The sequence below is a fragment of the Sarcophilus harrisii genome, chromosome 1 (assembly GCF_902635505.1).
Source record: "Sarcophilus harrisii chromosome 1, mSarHar1.11, whole genome shotgun sequence".
Classification (NCBI taxonomy): domain Eukaryota; kingdom Metazoa; phylum Chordata; class Mammalia; order Dasyuromorphia; family Dasyuridae; genus Sarcophilus; species Sarcophilus harrisii.
The window spans coordinates 429,742,670-429,761,208 of NC_045426.1; the positions used below are offsets into that span (position 1 = coordinate 429,742,670).

Below are 18,539 nucleotides of genomic sequence, written 5' to 3' on the forward strand. Positions count from 1 at the left end.
AATAGCCATAGTTTCTATTTCATCCAAAAACCTTGAGGGTCTTTCTTTCCCATATTGATCTTCCTCCTCCTCCTCTTTTTTTTTTTTTTTTTTTTTTGACGAGGTAAAAGAGACCATTCTTTGCCTCATTTCTTACCTAATCTTAGTCACTGAATGGGTATTGCCTCAGACAAACAGATCTAGGAAAGACTTTAGTTTAAAAAGGCCAAGGTCTTCCACTGCATTCAGCTCATCTCCAGTTTTCTGGATTTTTCTGGACTGGAGGAGTGAGACTGGAGACTTTGCATAGCACTGTCTCACTTAAATCCACTTGCCTTCCTGATGTAGTTGATACTCTTAAAAAACAACAAACTTGTTGGATGGAATCGGGAGGTGGAGAAGGGCAAACAAGCATTTTTAAACTTCCTGCTATGTACTAAGCACTTTGCTAAGCATTTTACAAAAATCTATTTTGTTCTTCACAATACTGAGATGAGTGTTATTCTTTTACAATTTAGGAAACTGAGGTGTACAGTATTTTGGTGACTTTATTGTAATGCCAAAGAAACTGAGCAAGACAGAGATTAGAGACCAATTCAATAATTTATTAAATGGAGAGAAATACTGGGATCCATGTTGATCCCACGGCTAGCCCCCAGTATTGGGACAGCAAGCCTTTTATGGAATAACAAGAACAATGACATAATGAATGGAGGGACCTAGGTGGGGATAATCTAGGATAAGGAGGTTACTGATATTCTAATGACATTAAGGAATGTCTATAAAACCTTTATCTCAACCATTAAGAGGGGATGGTTATAACCTAAGGCAGAATTACGAAATAGGACAATTGGAGGAACTGGTCACCCCATTAAAAGGGAACTTTGGCATAACAGCATAGGGTCTGACAGGTAGAAGGGCCCGAGACTGGATTACGAATTCAAATTTCTCCCTGCTCTGAGTCACTTTATGGCCTCAGACTTCAAACAGCTATGCATTCCAAGCTCTTAGTTTGCTCGCTTCTATATCTTCTCTAGTTTATTAATATCCTTCCTAAACATGCCGTCAAAACGAAATATAATGCTCTGGGTATCGGGTCTGGCCAGAGTAAATAAAGTGCATCACGTACTGTGGACTTAATGCAAGTGTTCTTCATACTGAATTTTAGTCCATTAAAAGCCTCAGAGTTTTTTTTTTTCTTGGGGAGGAGGGGAGCTGCCATTATCTGTAAATGAGTTTTTAAACATAAAGATTTTTCACTTATGTGGCTCCATTAAATTTCATCTTTTAAACTGACCCAATTCATTTAATACCTTTTTGGACTTTTACTGTTAAAGTTTTGCTTATTTTGTGGACAAGGGGCAGTGGCAGGCTGGACTCGGGAATCCGGGCCATCTCCATTTGAATCTTATCTTCAAAATCTGTGTGATCCTGCGCAAGTCACTTAACCCCTCAGTTTGCCTATCTCGGAAGGAGGCGACTCCTTAGCCCGACACCAGGAAGTCAATCAGAAGCTGATTATTTAGCTACTAGCAGTGTTTATTATTGATAAAACCGCAGCAGCCCTGCCAGCACAGTCCCTCCCCCCCTAAGGGAAGTTGCACGGGCAGCCTCTTTGCAAGAAGGCCTAGCGCCAGTTGCAGCTGGGCTCTGCGTGGGGCCGTTCGGCTCATTCCGCATCCTCTCCTCCCACTCCTTGCGCGCTCCGCGACAGCAGCCCGGGAGCTCGCGCGTTAGGCGGCACGAGACCCAGCCGGCTGCAGCCCGGGCGCTCGCGCTCCGGCCCAGCAACAGAAGACCAGAGCTGCAGCCCGGGAGCTCGCGCATCAGGCGGCACGAGACCCAGCCAGCTGCAGCCCGGGCGCTCGCGCTCCCGCACAGCAGCAGCGGCAGCGCAAGAGCTCGCGCTTCGGCACAGCAACAGAAGCCCCCAGCTGCAGCCCGGGAGCTCGCGCATCAGGCGGCACGAGACCCAGCCAGCTGCAGCCCGGGCGCTCGCGCTCCCGCACAGCAGCAGGGGCTCTCAGCGGCAGCGCAAGAGCTGGCGCTGCGGCCCAGCAGCGGCAGCCCGGGAGCTCGCGCACCAGACAGCCTGAGCCGCTCCCCTCATTCTACTCGTCACAAAGCAGGCGGAAGGAGCGCTCGGTGGAAGGACAGTTACCAGTAACCTCGCGAGAGCCTGGCGCAGGCTGCGGGGACTGAGCAGGCGCTATGGCTGCTGCGGCGGCAGCGACGGTTGGGAACGGAGCCGTCCCCCCCGCGGTCGGCGGCTTCTTCGCGGGCTCCTATCGCCCCTTTGAGCCCCAGGCGCTGGGGCTGAGCCCGAGCTGGCGCCTGACGAGCTTCTCCGACATGAAAGGATGAGGCTGCAAGGTCCCCCAGGAGGCGCTGCTCACGCTCCTGGAGGGACTGAAGCGGCTGGAGGAGCGGCCCCCGCGGGCCCTCGGCCTAGGCCTCGGCTTTGGGGACAGCTCCACGGAGGAGTCCTCGGGGCCGGGCGCCCAGGAGTCCGGGCCGGAGGCCGGCTTCCTTTCGTCGGCGGCGGGCGCCCCCGCCGCCTCCCCCATCCTCGGCATAGGCATGGACTCCTGCGTGATCCCCCTGAGGCACGGCGGGCTCTCGCTGGTGCAGACCACGGACTTCTTTTACCCGCTGGTTGACGACCCCTACATGATGGGGCGGATTGCCTGCGCCAACGTGCTAAGCGATCTTTACGCCATGGGCATCACCGAGTGCGATAACATGCTGATGCTACTCAGCGTCAGCCAAAAGATGAATGAGGATGAAAGAGAAAAAATCATGCCTCTTATGATCAAAGGCTTTAGGGATGCTGCTGAGGAAGGAGGCACATCAGTGACGGGCGGACAGACGGTGGTAAACCCCTGGATCATAATCGGAGGGGTGGCTACTGTGGTCTGTCAGCCGAATGAGTTTATCATGCCGGATAGTGCAGTTCCTGGGGACGTGCTGGTGCTGACCAAACCTTTAGGAACTCAGGTGGCAGTCAATGCCCACCAGTGGCTGGATAATCCAGAGAGGTGGAACAAAATAAGATTGGTGGTCACCAGAGAAGATGTCGAATTAGCTTATCAAGAGGCCATGTTTAGTATGGCCATGCTGAATAGAACTGCGGCTGGATTAATGCACACTTATAATGCTCATGCTGCCACTGATGTCACTGGCTTTGGAATCTTGGGACATGCTCAGAACCTGGCAAAGCAACAAAGAAGTCAAGTATCCTTTGTTATTCATAACCTTCCAATCATCGCCAAAATGGCCGCTATTAGTAAGGCCAGTGGGCGCTTTGGTCTGCTCCAGGGAACATCTGCAGAAACCTCTGGAGGTTTACTGATTTGTCTACCCCGAGAGCATGCCGCTCGTTTCTGTGCTGAGCTTAGATCCCCTAAATATGGAGAGGGTCACCAAGCATGGATTATTGGCATTGTGGAAAAAGGTAACCAGACTGCCCGCATCATCGACAGGCCAGGGATTATTGAAGTCGCACCACGTGGAACTACTGTACCTCTTCATCCCAATAATTCCACTTCTAGCTTTGAGTCTAGTTCATGAGATGGCAAAGCAGCATTTATTTGGACCTTAAAGACTTTTGGACACAATCATGGATCGTTTTAAAGGACTACTTACTATTTTGAGGAAGGGGAAATTTCCAAAGAAACTTATTTGAATGGTAAAGTTGCCCTGTTTGGGTGACTTTGATTAATGAGCCAGTTAAGGAAAACAGCTGCTTTTGTGCTTAGTTCAATGTCATAAATTATATTTTAGATGTTTTCTACTCTCTGGATGGGTTTGGCAGTCTCTTCTATAGGAGAGAAGCAGTATAACTTTATTTCCCCTTCCAGCAGCAAGATGAAGCTGTTTAAAGTTTGAGGATTTTTTCTTAAACTATGTGATTAGAGAGATTGCTTGGTTGATTATATTCATACATAGGAAATTATAGATTATTTATTGAAGGTGAAGGACACATTGAAAAGAACTTAGATCATAAACAAATAAGCCTAGAACAAAAACTTTCAAACTTGTAATAATAGGATGGTATTATCTGGAATTATTTATTGGACTTTTTTTTTCTGAAGTGTTGGCTCTTCCCCACCCTGGCCAAGAAGTGAGCAGCTTGTCCAGAGATTGGGAAGTAATGACTTGAAGCCATTCTGCTAACCTGGCCTTGTCTCTATTTATGATGCTTCTCCCATAAAACCCAGTTAAGGATTGGAAGAAGCTGAGCAAAACCTCAGAGCCTAGGCCTTGGTGTCACTAAAATGTATAATTTCCAATTGTCAATTCCTGATCACTCAACTAATAAAAATTAATTTTCAGATCTCAATAAACAATTGAAAAAAATTAAATTTGGATAAACTGTATCCTTAGCATTCCTTTTATCAGTGTAGCAAAATTATCAAAAAAGGAAAATGGATAGTTTGGCATGAACTGTTCTTGATGATGCCATGTTGGTTTCCTATAAGCACTACAGCCTTTTCCAGATATTCATGAATGTCTTGTTTAATATTGTTATTTTGATAAGTATCAAAGTTAATCTCTCTGGCCTATATAGTTCCCTTTGTGTAAAATCAGTATATTACCCTTCTCCAAGACTGGGGTACTTCTGTCTGTTCTGGAAAAAATTCTAGCCATGAGATCTGATTTCAAGTCTTTCCTCTAATACTAGTTATGTGATCATGGGCAACTCATGTAATTTCTCTGAACTTGTTTCCCCATCCCTGAAATATGTTTGTTTTTACTTCACAGGGTTGTTATGAGGTGCAAATTAAATGATGCATGTAAAGTGCTTTGCAGATCTTAAAAGATAGATAAATATCAACTATTATTATTTCAAATATTACTGACAGGGGTTTAGCAATCACATACTCTTTTAAGTGAAATACCCTGGAAAGTAATTCATGTGGGCCTAGTCACTTGAATTTATGCAGTCATGAGTTCCCAATATATTCTGGCTTATCCTTATGCTTCTGTTATCTGTTATCTACTTTTGTTCTGTCTTTTCCAGTCCAAAGACTATTCCATTTGGAAGAGAAATAAAGAATTGAGTAATTTTGCTGTGGATCAAATGAGATAATCTATGTAAAGCACTTTTTGTAAACCTTAAAGTGCTATGTATTTATTATTGTTATTGCTTGTCTTTGTAGTTTTATTCATTCTAGGCAGTGGTACTATCCCATCTTTTATTCTTCTCTTTTTATCAGTATAAGCTAAATACATCTTTTTTTTTTTTTTTTGTCTTTATATTCCTGACTTAGTCTCAGTTTATTCTGAAATCTAATGCTTTTTAAAAACGTTTTTATAGTACCATTTAATGCTTTTTTTATTTGCCCTCAATTACCTAACCTTTTAAAAATTAGTTAATTAATGAGTTACTTGTGTATCTACATGAGACTTTTAAAACTAACCCTTCTTTTCCTTCTCAGAATTGCTTTTCATATCTTCAGAATTTCATCCTTGAGAGCTTTCTATCCCTCCTGGGCTGACATTTTTGCACAATTTTACTCTTTCTCTGAACTTTGAATTCTGTTTTATCCCCTATCTCAGAGAGTGTGGTAGTTTTTCACAACTTTAAGATGGAATAGTTACTTTTCTAGGTTGCTATTTCTACTAACTAACCAATTTCTCTTTGTTACTGTGAATCAGTTCTAGACTATAGCTCACTTTGTTGCTTCCATTACCTTTTGAAGGATAAAGTTATAAAGGCAAGCCAAAGAATTGGCTACTCTGCTTTGGGCAGAGAAAGCTGTAGATGTCTGGGCAATTGTAGTTTGTTATTACAGCTGTATCATTCTTGCTAGAGTTATTTTTTTTTTTTTTAAAGATTCTATTTACAGAGACCTCTATTTCCTCCTTTTGTATGTGTGAGCCCATAGCATACTGCCACAACAATACTCCTTCATCTGATTTTTGCTCAAGTGCTTTTTCACCCTGCTTCCCCTTCTGACTCCTAGGTTGTTTCTCACATAAAATAAATTCTCTTAATTAGCTATTCTCCATTCCCCTTTCAGTCTTTTATATAAAATGCATGTTCTTCCAAAGTAATTTCTAGACATGGACCCTATCACAAGTCTTAAGTGATAGCCGTAAGGTCAAATTTACTTCCTTGAATTTTAGATCTCTAGTATACCTTGTTTATTATCCAAACTCTGTGCATTTATATACATACAGAAACTTGAAGTCATGGGTTTTATTGTAAGCTCCTTAATTGAATTTTGTCAGATTGCTGGGCTTTTGCTTTTTTTTATTTTTTGGCTATAGTATCTAGTTTGGTAGTTATATAAAAAAAAAGTTTCTTCTTCCTTTAAAACTTTTTCATTTAGAAACTTTTTTTAAAATTAGATAAGCAAATCTCTAGCAAATAAGTAGGCTCTTAGACAGTTTCTCAGTATTTTGTGCTTGACCTTATATGTGCCTTTAGATTTTTTGGTTAACTAGCCCTTGTTTAGATATATTCCATCCTTCTTAGTAATCATTATTTCTATATCTTAAGTCATGGTTCAGAAATACAAAACTTTTCCCCAGATACTATCTTCTTAACTATATCTTTCAGAAGTCCTTTCCTTTTATCATCAATAGAGATGAAAACAGCACCTCTACTGTTATCAAGTGTGATAAATCTTAGTAGGTCCTATAGGATACATGCCTTAGAAATGCAACTGAATTCTATTGTTAGTGTCAGGTTAATACTTTCTATTAGTTTTTTTTTTTTTTCTATTATTAAGCAGAGATTTGTTTGCTTGTTACTATTTGACTTCACTTCCTCTGACTCCTTCCTTTGAGAAGATAGTTCCCTCCTCTACTGAAAACATCTTTATCACTTAGTGTTTGTCCTTCATTCTTGATGTGGACCATGTCATTTGGAAAGTTATGCCATGACTTGCATGTAAATTGGATTTAAGGGAGATCTGTTCAGTCATCATTTTCAATCTTCCAGAACCTGAGTCCCCCAAGATCAGGACAACTGAAGTGGCCCCAGTTACATTTGTTACTTAATTACAAATATTCACTGGTTCTGTTTCCTATGATTCTTCTTTGTTAAGTTCTCCTACCTTCCAGTCTCTTGGTGACTTATAATCATAGTTCTCTTTGTTCTTAGTTTTAGAAAGCAATTCTTCTCTCTGATAGGAGGACAAATATTCCTCACTCTCCCTCCCCCTTACCCCTCCCCCCCCCCCAAGTACAAGAGTTGATAGATGCTTATGTTAAAACATAACTCACCAAGAATCTTGAGCTCTAGTTGCAGACAAACTAGTCTTTCTAAACATTTCTCATTTTGGCTTGCGGCCTCATAAGACATCTGAGGACAACTGAATTTAGCTCATGCCTTCATATCTGCAAGATAAGAGGACTTTAAGCCCTTATTCAAAAGACTGAGGACATCAAACTTTACAAAAAACAAAACTACAAAGAACTTGCGTCTGAACCCATAGTCAATATAACTTTCTCTTTCCAGTAGTCTCAATTTTTCAACAGAAGTTTGTACATCCAGACTTGTATCCTAAAGATTGAGGCCTTCCCAAGTTGTGAAAGCTCTTAGGGTCACCACAGGGTTGAACAAGTTTCCATCTGGAGAGCATCACCTGAGGAACCTATACAATCTTCCACACTGTATCTCTACTTTCTTCCCTTAGCCTCAACCTTCCCAGACACTCACTGTCTATTTGACTCAATATCATTAAAATATAAGGTCTGAGTTTGCTCCATGTCATGTCTCTACCTTGTTGCCTCTTGGCTTTGCTTGTTCCAGCATCTTCTCCACAGCATGTTCTTTAGGAACTGTGTTTCCCTGCTGTTGCTACTTTACTGTTTCAATCTCTAGAGTATAAAGATTCCATGGGGCATTTGTACAGATCAGATTTCTTGCCAGCAAGTGATCTAAGGCTGCCCTCTGTAGTCTTTTTTTGTTCATTGAGCCTCTTAAACAAGTAGCCTTTAAGCTTTTAAAAAATTTTGATATTTGATAACCCTTTCACTAGAATTGGTTTCCATTGTAATTTTACCTAGTATATGCATTTTAGAAGCATTCTGAGGAGTTCATGGCACATGCAAAAAAAGACTGAAAAATTACTGCTCTTGAAGTTCTTTTAGTAGCTAAGCCCAAGTAAATAAGCTCTGGTATTCAGACTGGCTGCAAAACAAATTCTCTTCAAATCTGGTTTTAGTGGGGAATAGGTATTCAGGGTAATATGAAGTCATTAATGCCAGAGCAAGAACCTAATTCATCTTAACCTTGTTAGAGGGAGGTTAAATTTGACATGAAGTAAATCTTATAAAGGAAATTTCGTCTTAATGCCTTACTACCTTTTTCATTCCTATCCAATGCCACCTACCCTGTGTACTCATTTATAATTTTTCATTTTCAAAAAAAAAATAGCCTAACTGCAGCCCCAAAACTGGATATTTCTCCATTGACTTGGAGGGTTCCGTAGTATTAGTCACAATATTTTCCCCAGAAATCTACATTCCTCTAATAATCTATAGCAATATATAAAATTCTATCACAGTCAACAATCCTTTGTGTAGGTTCAGATCTATCATAAATGGGCTGCCATGTTAGTTACATTTAGTCCTAATACTTGTCTCTCTGGGCCCAGGATTACCTTGATTCTTACAAGAGGTTGTCTAAATTCAGGTACTACTGATAGAAAAAATTGAAGAAGAGACAAATTTAATCTGTGTAGGCTCAAGAGTTCAGTCATGATACATACAATTGAAATTCACTATACATAGAGATTTAAACCTCTAAACAATTCCTTTTGTGCTCTTATTTCTTTTCAGACCATGTGGCCATTCCCTTGGTTAGTTATATTACACCTAGACCTCATTTTTTCCAGAGGAGGAGTAGTTTTTTTTCCTTTTAAGACATAGTCTTATGACTTGGTTCTATCATTTTAGTAAACATTAAATACCTATTGAACAGATAGATGTCAAGGTAGGAGCCTGGAGTCAGAAAGATTCATCTTCCTGAGTTTGAAGCTGGCCTCAGACACTTATTAGTTAAATGGACAATTCACTTAACCCTGTTTGCCATGGGGTCATTAAGAGACAGACACAATTAAAAATGATAAATACATACTTTATTCAAGGAGCTATGAGTCTGGAGACAAAAATGAAATAATTTGCCCAGGAGGAGTGTACATTTTGCTGAAGATATAATTTCAGGAAAAAGAAAGCACTAACAATTGGAAGTATTAAGAAAGGATATGTCTAGGAGATAACACTGAGCTAAGCCTTAAATGAAACTCAGGACTCTCAACAGGCATAGATTAGGAATGATTACAAAGGATAGGATTTTTAAAAAAATTTTAAATTCTCAATTCTCTCCTTCCTCCCTATCCTTTATCCAGTGAGAAGTCAGGAAAAACAAAACCCATTACAAATTATAGTCACATATAATACATTTCTGTTTTACCAATGTCCAAAAAAATCCCACCAAAAATGTTTTAATTTGTACTCTGAACTCTTATCTAATACATAGTGCATGGAAAGAAGAACAATGTGAAATAAATCTAGACAGAGAAATTAGAGACAGATTGTAGACAATTTTAAATGAGCCAGGTTGAGTATTTTAGGGCAACTGGGAAGCATGGAAGATTTTCAAAAGAATGACCATAACTAAACTTTTGAAATTTTAATTTAGAGGCTTTGTGGAAAATAAAAGGAGGGACTGGAAAAGCCAATTAGAAGGCTATGACAATACTATTATAATAGTCCAAATGGGAGGCAAGAGGTTGAGGAATAGAAAGTGAGGAAATGGAATAAATGTTGATTATCTCTAAGTACTGTATGTGAAAGTTTGAAAAGTGAAACATAACTTGAGAGGATGAAAAATCAAATGAAAATTTTTCTAATAGGGGAGATCTGAATATATATATTATGCGGGAAATAAGAGAGTTAAATAAGATAGAGAGTTAAGAAAAAGAAGGCATGATATGGGGGACAAACTCCTAGATGAGGCAAGAGAGAATGGGATCAAAGGTTAAAGTGAATGGAGTAAGGGAAATGAAAGTCAAGAACAAAATAAAGGAATTTTAAGGTTATGGCATAGGGAAGAAGGAATTCACAATAGATAGTCTTGGTAAAGCATGAAAAGTTCTTGCTGAGAGAGAAAGGGATAGAAGATAATATAAGTAGCTTAAAGAGAGAAGAGAATGTTTGAAATGGCTATTTTTGAGAACATGCTATATGGTTTATCGGGAGAATAGAAGAATTACTGTGAAGCGCAGCAAAGACTCATTTAAGATAAAACTAATAAGGTTATACAACTTTTCATAGAGCATGGAAGGGATAGGGAAGTTGTAGAAGTAACCCAGGTTTGATATTTGACTGGGAATGACTGAGGACAGGACAAATGGGAAAAGGAATGAAAAGTTTATATTAGTGTATAATTGATTAATTAGGATTAATGCTGAAGGAAGGAAAATGAGGCCAGAGTACAAGATAGTGCATGGCGAGAGCACTAAGGAGTGGAGGGACTGGAGTTCCCAGTAGAAATAGGAAGAAGTCAAGAGAAAGGATGGAAAGCTAGGAATTTATGATTAGAGAAAGAAATTTCAGAGTTTTGGGTAATAGAATTATGGATGATGATGAGATTGAAGTTGTGATCATTTTTATTTGTGGCTGAGGTAGAATGAATGTATGGTTTCTGTGAGTTGAATTTTTTAAAATTTTCTAGTAGCAGATTTTTTAAAAAAATTATTGCCACTTTGTAGTATAGTTTAAAATCTGGTACTGTTAGGCTGTCTTTCTGAGAGTTGAATTTGATGGAGTGGGAGGCCAGGGCATTCAATAGATAGTGACATATATATTGATCAGCCTCCAGATCATTCACCTTCCTTTCTTAAGTATTTCATTGCATCAAGAACTTCAAAATATATGTCATTGCTTATTCAAATGCCCTGCTGCTCTAAGTTTCAAGATAGCTAATTCAAGCATTCTTTGATGAAGTCAAAGAAGAGTTACATCTGGTATGGGAGATTATCTTCAGTAATATAAATTTGTCAGTCACAGAGTTTCTAGGAAAACTGACAGGTTGAGGGACTTGTTACACATAAGCACAGAGCTAGGATAAATAAATAATGAACAAATGCTTAACAAATGTTTACTGATTGATAATCTAGAAGAGAAAAATCTATCAGAAGTTGAGCTCATGTTTTCTTGGCACAAAGCCAGTTTTCTATTGTGTTTTATCATGTTTTTTATCTTCTTTATCTTCTAATTATGTCTTCTCTACTATGTTTTTCCTAATAAAATAGTCAATCTAAAATTAGAACTTGGTCAGCATTGAAGATATTATGGTCATTCATTGCATCTGGGGCCATTACCAGTCATCTCAATTTTCATTCTGCCAATAGACTTCAGTGACTCTGGAAAAGACAGTTAAGCTGACAATTTTGTCCACTCTTATCTCACGTAAATTCAGTTCATATGTAAATCGAGACCACCTGAAGGACCACCACCACCAAGTATTACAACAACAGGGAATCTAGTTCATTTCAGGATGAGTTTTGAATTCCCAATGCTTTTGGCACCTTGTCAAGATAACTAGAAATAAATAACAAGCTCTTATGGAGATAGTTACAAATGAGTAGATTAGAATGAATTTTTCACAACTACTGAATAGAACATGGGAATCTATAGTGAAGGAATCTCTTACTAAATTCACTCACCTCCTTATATATGTATAGATTGAAGGATGACCCGAGACAAGTTAGGATGGATGTGTTGATGTAATAAAATTAAAATATGGGTTTGGAAATACTGATGTGAACAAAAAGGATAATATTAGGTTAGATTATGGACTCGGTAATAGTACTGTGTCCTAGATGGGAGAAGAAATGACTTCTTTTTCCATGGGAGGATGTTATCTTTATTATTATTACTATATGTCAACTCCCTTATGGGATCATGGAAAGTTACTTACTTGGGGAGGAAAAGGCACCTAAGTATGATATAAGTTGGGAAAACAAATTGAAGTTGATAATCAATGGTGGGAAAGGTGTGATCATTCATTAAGCCCAGGGTGTGACCCTCATTTCTCTTCTGGGAATAGACACCTCTAATTATCTGAGATGTCTGGAAAGAGAAACTTGGATGGAGAGCCAACTGGAAGTAAGACTTTTAAGATAGGAAGAAAAGGTTAGTTGACTCAAGTGCTCAAGAAAACATAATGACTATAATATGTATATGTGTATATGGTTATATTGGAGGTAACTTCAGTTATGATTAAATGGAACTAGGAAAGACTTTGTGCAAAAGATGAAATTTTGTAAGACTTGAAAGAAGGTAGGAAAGCAAGGAAATGGAAGAGAGAAGGGTCTCCAGGCATTGAAGGCTGCCAAGGAAACTATGAATTCTAAGATGGAGAGACTTGTTTGAGTAATAGCAAAGAGGCCAGAGTTCCTGAATCTCACAGTATGTGGGAGGTATAAGTAGGATTGAAAAGGTAGGAAAGGGGCTAGTTTAAAAAGGGCTTGAGAAGCCAAGTAGAGAATATTGTATTTGATCCTGGAGATAACAGGGAGCCACTGGAGTTTATAAAATTAAATGGAAATGGGGGGGGGGGGATAATATGATCAACTTTATGACTAATCAGGATATTTGGGAATACTGACTTAGACATAAAAATGCCTGAGAACAGGTCTTTCAGGAGTGATAGTAACATGGATTTCTAGGAATAATGCAAGAAAGTAATAGGGCCATAGAATAATGGTTTTAGAATCAGAAGAAACCTCAATGGTTGTCTATTGAAAAAAAAAAAACTCTCATTTTGGGCAGAGTTAAGATAGTAGAGAGTAGAAAAGACATTGTCAGCTCTTCCCAGCTTCCCTCAGAATTAACACTAGATTAAGTCTCTGAACAGATTTTGGAGTGACAGAATTCACAAACATTTGGAGTATAAAAATTTTCCAGTTTAAGATATTGTGGAAGGACTTCAGGAAAGGCCTGTTTCAATTGGGTGGATGAGTAGGGGAAACATTGTCCAGCATAGGCCTAACAAGAGGAAGCCTGGTGCAGGGAGGCCAAGTGGGAAATCTAGCAGGATGCTCCTAGCCAAAGTACAGCAGCATCGGCTATTCTCTCCTGATTCAGAAGGCCAGTGGATTAGCAGACTAAGTATGAAATCTTCAATGCAACTTCAGAAGGTGAATTGTGAGCCCCTGGACCCCCCAGGGGGGACATGGCCAGGCTCACTCAACTCAGTGTGAAAGCTTGCAGCAGAACTGATCTTAGCACAATCAGCGAGAGGCTTCTGTCTTCCTGCAGAAAAAGTTTGGGACAATCCCCCTTGTGCCCAGGAGCAGAGTTCAACTTTTTAAAATGGGCAAAAAAAAAAACCAAAAAAAAAAACCTGTTCATAGAGAGCTGCTATGGAAACAGGGAGGATCAGAACACAAACCTAGGAGGTAACACCAATGGCAAAATGCCTACTACATATGAAGCCTCAAGGGAGTTTGGGGGAGGGAGGGAGATATAAAGTGGTCTCAAGCCTCAAAGGCTCTCTTGGAAGAATTCAAAAAGGATCTTAAAAGAGAGATAGAAGAGAAATGAAGAAAGAACAATGCAAGAGAATTATGTAAATTTTGGGTAAAAGCCAACAGCTTGGAAAAGGGAGCCCAGAAAATGACTGAAAAAAACTTTTAAAAATGTGTAGGGTCAGCTAGGTGGCACAGTAGATAAGAGCACCAGCCCTGAAGTCAGGAGGACTTGAGTTCAAATCTCACCTCATACACTTAACACTGCCTAGTTGTGTGACCCTGGGTAAGTCACTTAACCTCAAGTGCCTCAGCCAAAAAAAAAAATATCTATAATCTATATAGATATAGATATTTGTTGAAATGGAAAATATCTCTCATTTTACAGAGAAGTATACTTAGGCTCAGAAAGGTGAAACAACTTACGTAGAAATCCTTAGAAACCCAGTAAAAAAGTCTCTTTTTAACCAGGATCTTCAAATACACATACAAAAAAGAATAAGAATGGGTCAACTCTGCCAGCAAATTGTACTTATAGTTTTTTTTTTTTTTTTTTTAGGGAAAGATTTTTAAGTCCTTTACACTTAAAAATCTTTACACTTTTGAATTGTGCTTTTCTTTTTTTTTTTTGGTTACCTAGTAAATTTCCCTTTGAAACAATGTAGCTCATTTGTAGAACTAAGGGATTTATAATTATGTAAATTCAAAGCCAGGGAAACTGCAGATTTCCAGAGCTAACCATAAGATGGTGGTCACAGGAGGAATGGGGGTCACTTTACCAGACAGATGAAAAATTCAGTGCTTAGAGAGAATGGAAGAATGATGAAGCTTGGGCTGCAGTTATTTCTATCTACTGGGGTTATATCCTTATGGAAGGGGTGACTTGGACGATTGCTTAAGTAAAGATATTTACATGTAACTTTTAGAGAAAAAGAAGATCTCTTCTTCTCATAGATGATTATTCCCTATAACATGAAATAGAAAAGAGGGGAACCTCTGCAGTAAAATCAACCAGTACACTGAAAAAGTAACTGACATTACATGCGGTATTCCATGGCCATGGCTCCTTACCTCTGTAACAATGGGGTGGAGGGTATCTTGTCATATCTCTTCTTTGGAGCCAAGCTTGGTTATTGTCATTCAATTTCTTTTATATAAATAAGTTTTTATTGATGTTTTTTATATCATCAAAGTTTTCCCCATCATCTTTCTTTCTTCCTCCTAGAAAACCATCTCATAGGACAAAGAATATATATTAAAAAAAAAAACAAATAAAACAGAAGAAACAATCAGCACAATCAATACATTTATTTATCTTTGCAAGGGAATTGGGGTAAGTGATTTTCCTAGAGTCACATAGCTAGTAAATGTTAAGTATTTGAGACCAGATTTGGACTCAGATCCTCCTGACTTCAGGACTAGAGCTCTATCCACTGCACCATCTAGCTGCCCCAAATTAATGTTTTAAAAGTCCCCAAACATGTGCAATATATAATACCTCCGTTGGGGAGTACTAAATTTCAATAGTTTTGGTGATGGGGGTTCTTTCTATTCATTATATTATTTTCTTGGTTTTATTTATTTTATCTTGTGTCAGTTCATATGTCTTCCCAAGTTTCTCTGTAGATATCGTATTCATTCCTTTTTAGAGCACAATATTTTATTATGTTCACAATTCACTTAATGATGAAGTGATAAAGTGATGCTTTATCTCTATACCAGTAATAAAGATGTACTTTATTTCCAGTACTTAGCTACTAAAACTAAAACTAAAACATTAAAAGTGTTGATATAAATATTTATTATTGACCTTCTTGAGGTATATTCTTAGCAATAGGATTTCTAAATTTCTAAAATTTCTAAATTTCTGAATTAATGCCTAGAGCATATTTTATTTACTTTCTTAATACAATTCCAAACTGCTTTCCAGAATGGATAAACCAATTTACAATTCCACTAATATAGTGTATATCCATCTATCCACAACTCATTCAACATTAACTAGTGTCATAGTTTGTCTTTTTTTTTGCCAACTTGCTGGATATGAGGTGAAACTCCAGAGTTATTTTATTTTGTATCTTATTATTAATTTGAAACATTCTTTCATATGATGGTAAAGTTTATACTTCTTTTTGAGAATGAGAATTCTTGTTTATGCCATTTGTTCAGTTATTTATTGAGAAATGACTTTAAATTTTTCTTGAGAACAGGATTTTTTAGGATAAGGAAGCTAAAGATGACAGGAAAAAATAATGATGATTGTTGGAGGGGATGCGGGAAAACTGGGACATTGATGCATTGTTGGTGGAGTTGTGAACGAATCCAACCATTTTGGAGAGTAGTTTGGAACTATGCTCAAAAAGTTATCAAACTGTGCATACCCTTTGATCCAGCAGTGTTACTACTGGGCTTATATCCCAAAGAGATTATAAAGAAGGGAAAGGGACCTGTATGTGCACGAATGTTTGTGGCAGCCCTTTTTGTAGTGGCTAGAAACTGGAAACTGAATGGATGTCCATCAGTTGGAGAATGGCTGAATAAATTGTGGTATATGAATATTATGGAATATTACTGTTCTGTAAGAAATGACCAACAGGATGATTTCAGAAAGGCCTGGAGAGACTTACACGAACTGATGCTGAGTGAAATGAGCAGGACCAGGAGATCATTATATACTTCAACAATAATACTATATGATGACCAGTTCTGATAGACCTGGCCATCCTCAGCAACGAGATCAACCAAATCATTTCCAATGGAGCAGTAATGAACTGAACCAACTACGCCCAGAGAAAGAACTTTGGGAGATGACTAAAAACCATTACATTGAATTCCCAATCCCTATATTTATGCCCACCTGCATTTTTGATTTCCTTCACAAGCTAATTGTACAATATTTCAGAGTCTGATTCTTTTTGTACAGCAAAATAACGTTTTGGTCATGTATACTTATTGTGTATCTAATTTATATTTTAATATATTTAACATCTACTGGTCATCCTGCCATCTAGGGGAGGGGGTGGGGGGGTAAGAGGTGAAAAATTGGAACAAGAGGTTTGGCAATTGTTAATGCTGTAAAGTTACCTATGCATATATCCTGTAAATAAAAGGCTATTAAATTAAAAAAAAAAAGGATAAGGAAGCTAATAGTAGGAAGATAATTATTGACTGAAAAACAGGTTCTAGTGACTCTGCTGGAGAATTCTTAATTTTGTCTGTGGTTCACATAGAACACTATTTGGCTACTCCAAAGATTTTAATTAGGTCACTTAATATTTCCTTATTCGTTTTTAATTTCAGGTATTTTATAATATCACTTAATTATCTAGGACATAATAGTTGCCATAGTGTAATTAATATAGCTGAGTTTGTGTGTAATTCATGAATTTTGTGCAAAGCCATCAGAACTTGTGGCCCACACCTTTTGATCTTACATAAACATGTTGCCTTTGCAATGTAACCTAGAGATAGTGGAAAGCAAGATGTATTAGGAAACAAATGTTTTGGAAAAGTACAAGGACAATCCAAGGACTATTTAAAAAGCCTAGCTATACTGTGATACTAAAGATTAGAAACTAAAACATCGTTTTATTTATTTACATGCTCAGCACTTAGCATGATGCCTAGAACACAGTAAATGTTTAACAAATGACCATCCAAAACCAGAGGAACTTTCTTTTCAAGTTACAAAATGTATTTTTTAACTCTGTATGAAATAATGTCACATCCTTGTGTTTTAAAATTTCATTTATTTTTGAGCCAGAAATGGAAGCTGCTATGACTTTGGGTAATTCACTTTACTTCTCAGCTTCAGTTTCTTCATTTGTAAAATAAAGGAATTGGAAGAAATGTCCTTTGAGGCATTTCACAGCTTGAAATCATCTAGTATGGATGATTCCTCATTTCAAAGGGGTTCCAGGTGTTATGATGGGCAAGAGTTATTATAAACCTCATCCATAAGGGAGGCTTCATAAATAGAAATATTTGACTTCTTCCATTTAAAATGTTCTTTCCCACTTTTTCCCTTCTCCCTGAATTTCTCATATTAGTCAAATAGCTAATTTCTACAGTATATTGTTGAGGTGCAAGAGACCAAGTATTTGTTAAATGCCTACTAAGTGCTAGGCACTATGCCAAGTTGTTTATAAATAATATCTCATTTGTTGATTGTAGATATTATTTTTATCCCCATTAACAGAGAGGGAAACTGAAGCAGACAGGTTAAGCAAACAGTCTAGGGTTGTACACCTACTAAGTGCATGAGACTGGATTTGAACCTAACACTTCTTGACTCCAGGCCCAGCATTCTATCTACTACACCTTAAGAATATAGAGAGAAGGAAAAACCTCAAAGGATAAAACACTAAATTTAAGTGAGAAGAAAAGGGTGAAGAATCAGCAAGAGACACAAAAATGCAGCAATCAGAGATGTGGAAGGGAAAACTTGAGATTACACTCTCACAGAAGCCACAAGACCAGATCCAGAAGGAAAAGGTGGACAATGGTATTAAATACTACAAAGAATAATAATAAGAATATCTATATTTACACAGTACTTTAAGGTTTTCAAAGTACTTTATATACATTATTTCAATTTATCTTCTCAAAAACTTAGGAGATGTAGGGGATTTTCTGGATCACAAGAAATGATACCTGTTGGGACAGATGTACTGGTCAATAAGGATCTGATGACTGTGGGTCAAAGATAGGAAGCCAAACTGAAAATCTTAAATTGTATTGAAAAATTGAAATTTGTATTACTGAGATAAGGAATACTGTTCTTATGAAATAACACCCTCAGTTTCCTAGGATACAGATTTGACTTTTATAACCTTTTAGGCCTACTTAGAGGGCACAGCCAATCAGCAGCATTCTGCAGTAACTTTGAACAGATGGGTAAACGTTTCACAGGAGAGATAGTTTGTTCTTTGTTCTTGAAAAGGATCAAAATCATCTGGAAGGTGATGTCTTGACTTGCAATTTGACTTGCAAATTGGATTTAAATGAGGCAGAATTAAAGTCATCAATCTCACTTTCTCACTTCAGAGTCATCTGAGTCCAGTAACA

At 38.1% G+C, this 18,539-nt stretch overlaps 1 protein-coding gene across 1 annotated transcript; it reads left to right on the forward strand.

The window, feature by feature from the left end:
- The first annotated feature begins 2,106 nt into the window (after nt 1-2,106).
- On the forward strand, nt 2,107-5,056 carry LOC100921663 (selenide, water dikinase 2). Its single transcript, XM_003759816.4, has one exon. The coding sequence runs from the start codon at nt 2,191-2,193 to the stop codon at nt 3,547-3,549; it is 1,359 nt and encodes a 452-aa protein (XP_003759864.3). The 5' UTR covers nt 2,107-2,190; the 3' UTR covers nt 3,550-5,056.
- The last annotated feature ends 13,483 nt before the right edge of the window (nt 5,057-18,539 follow it).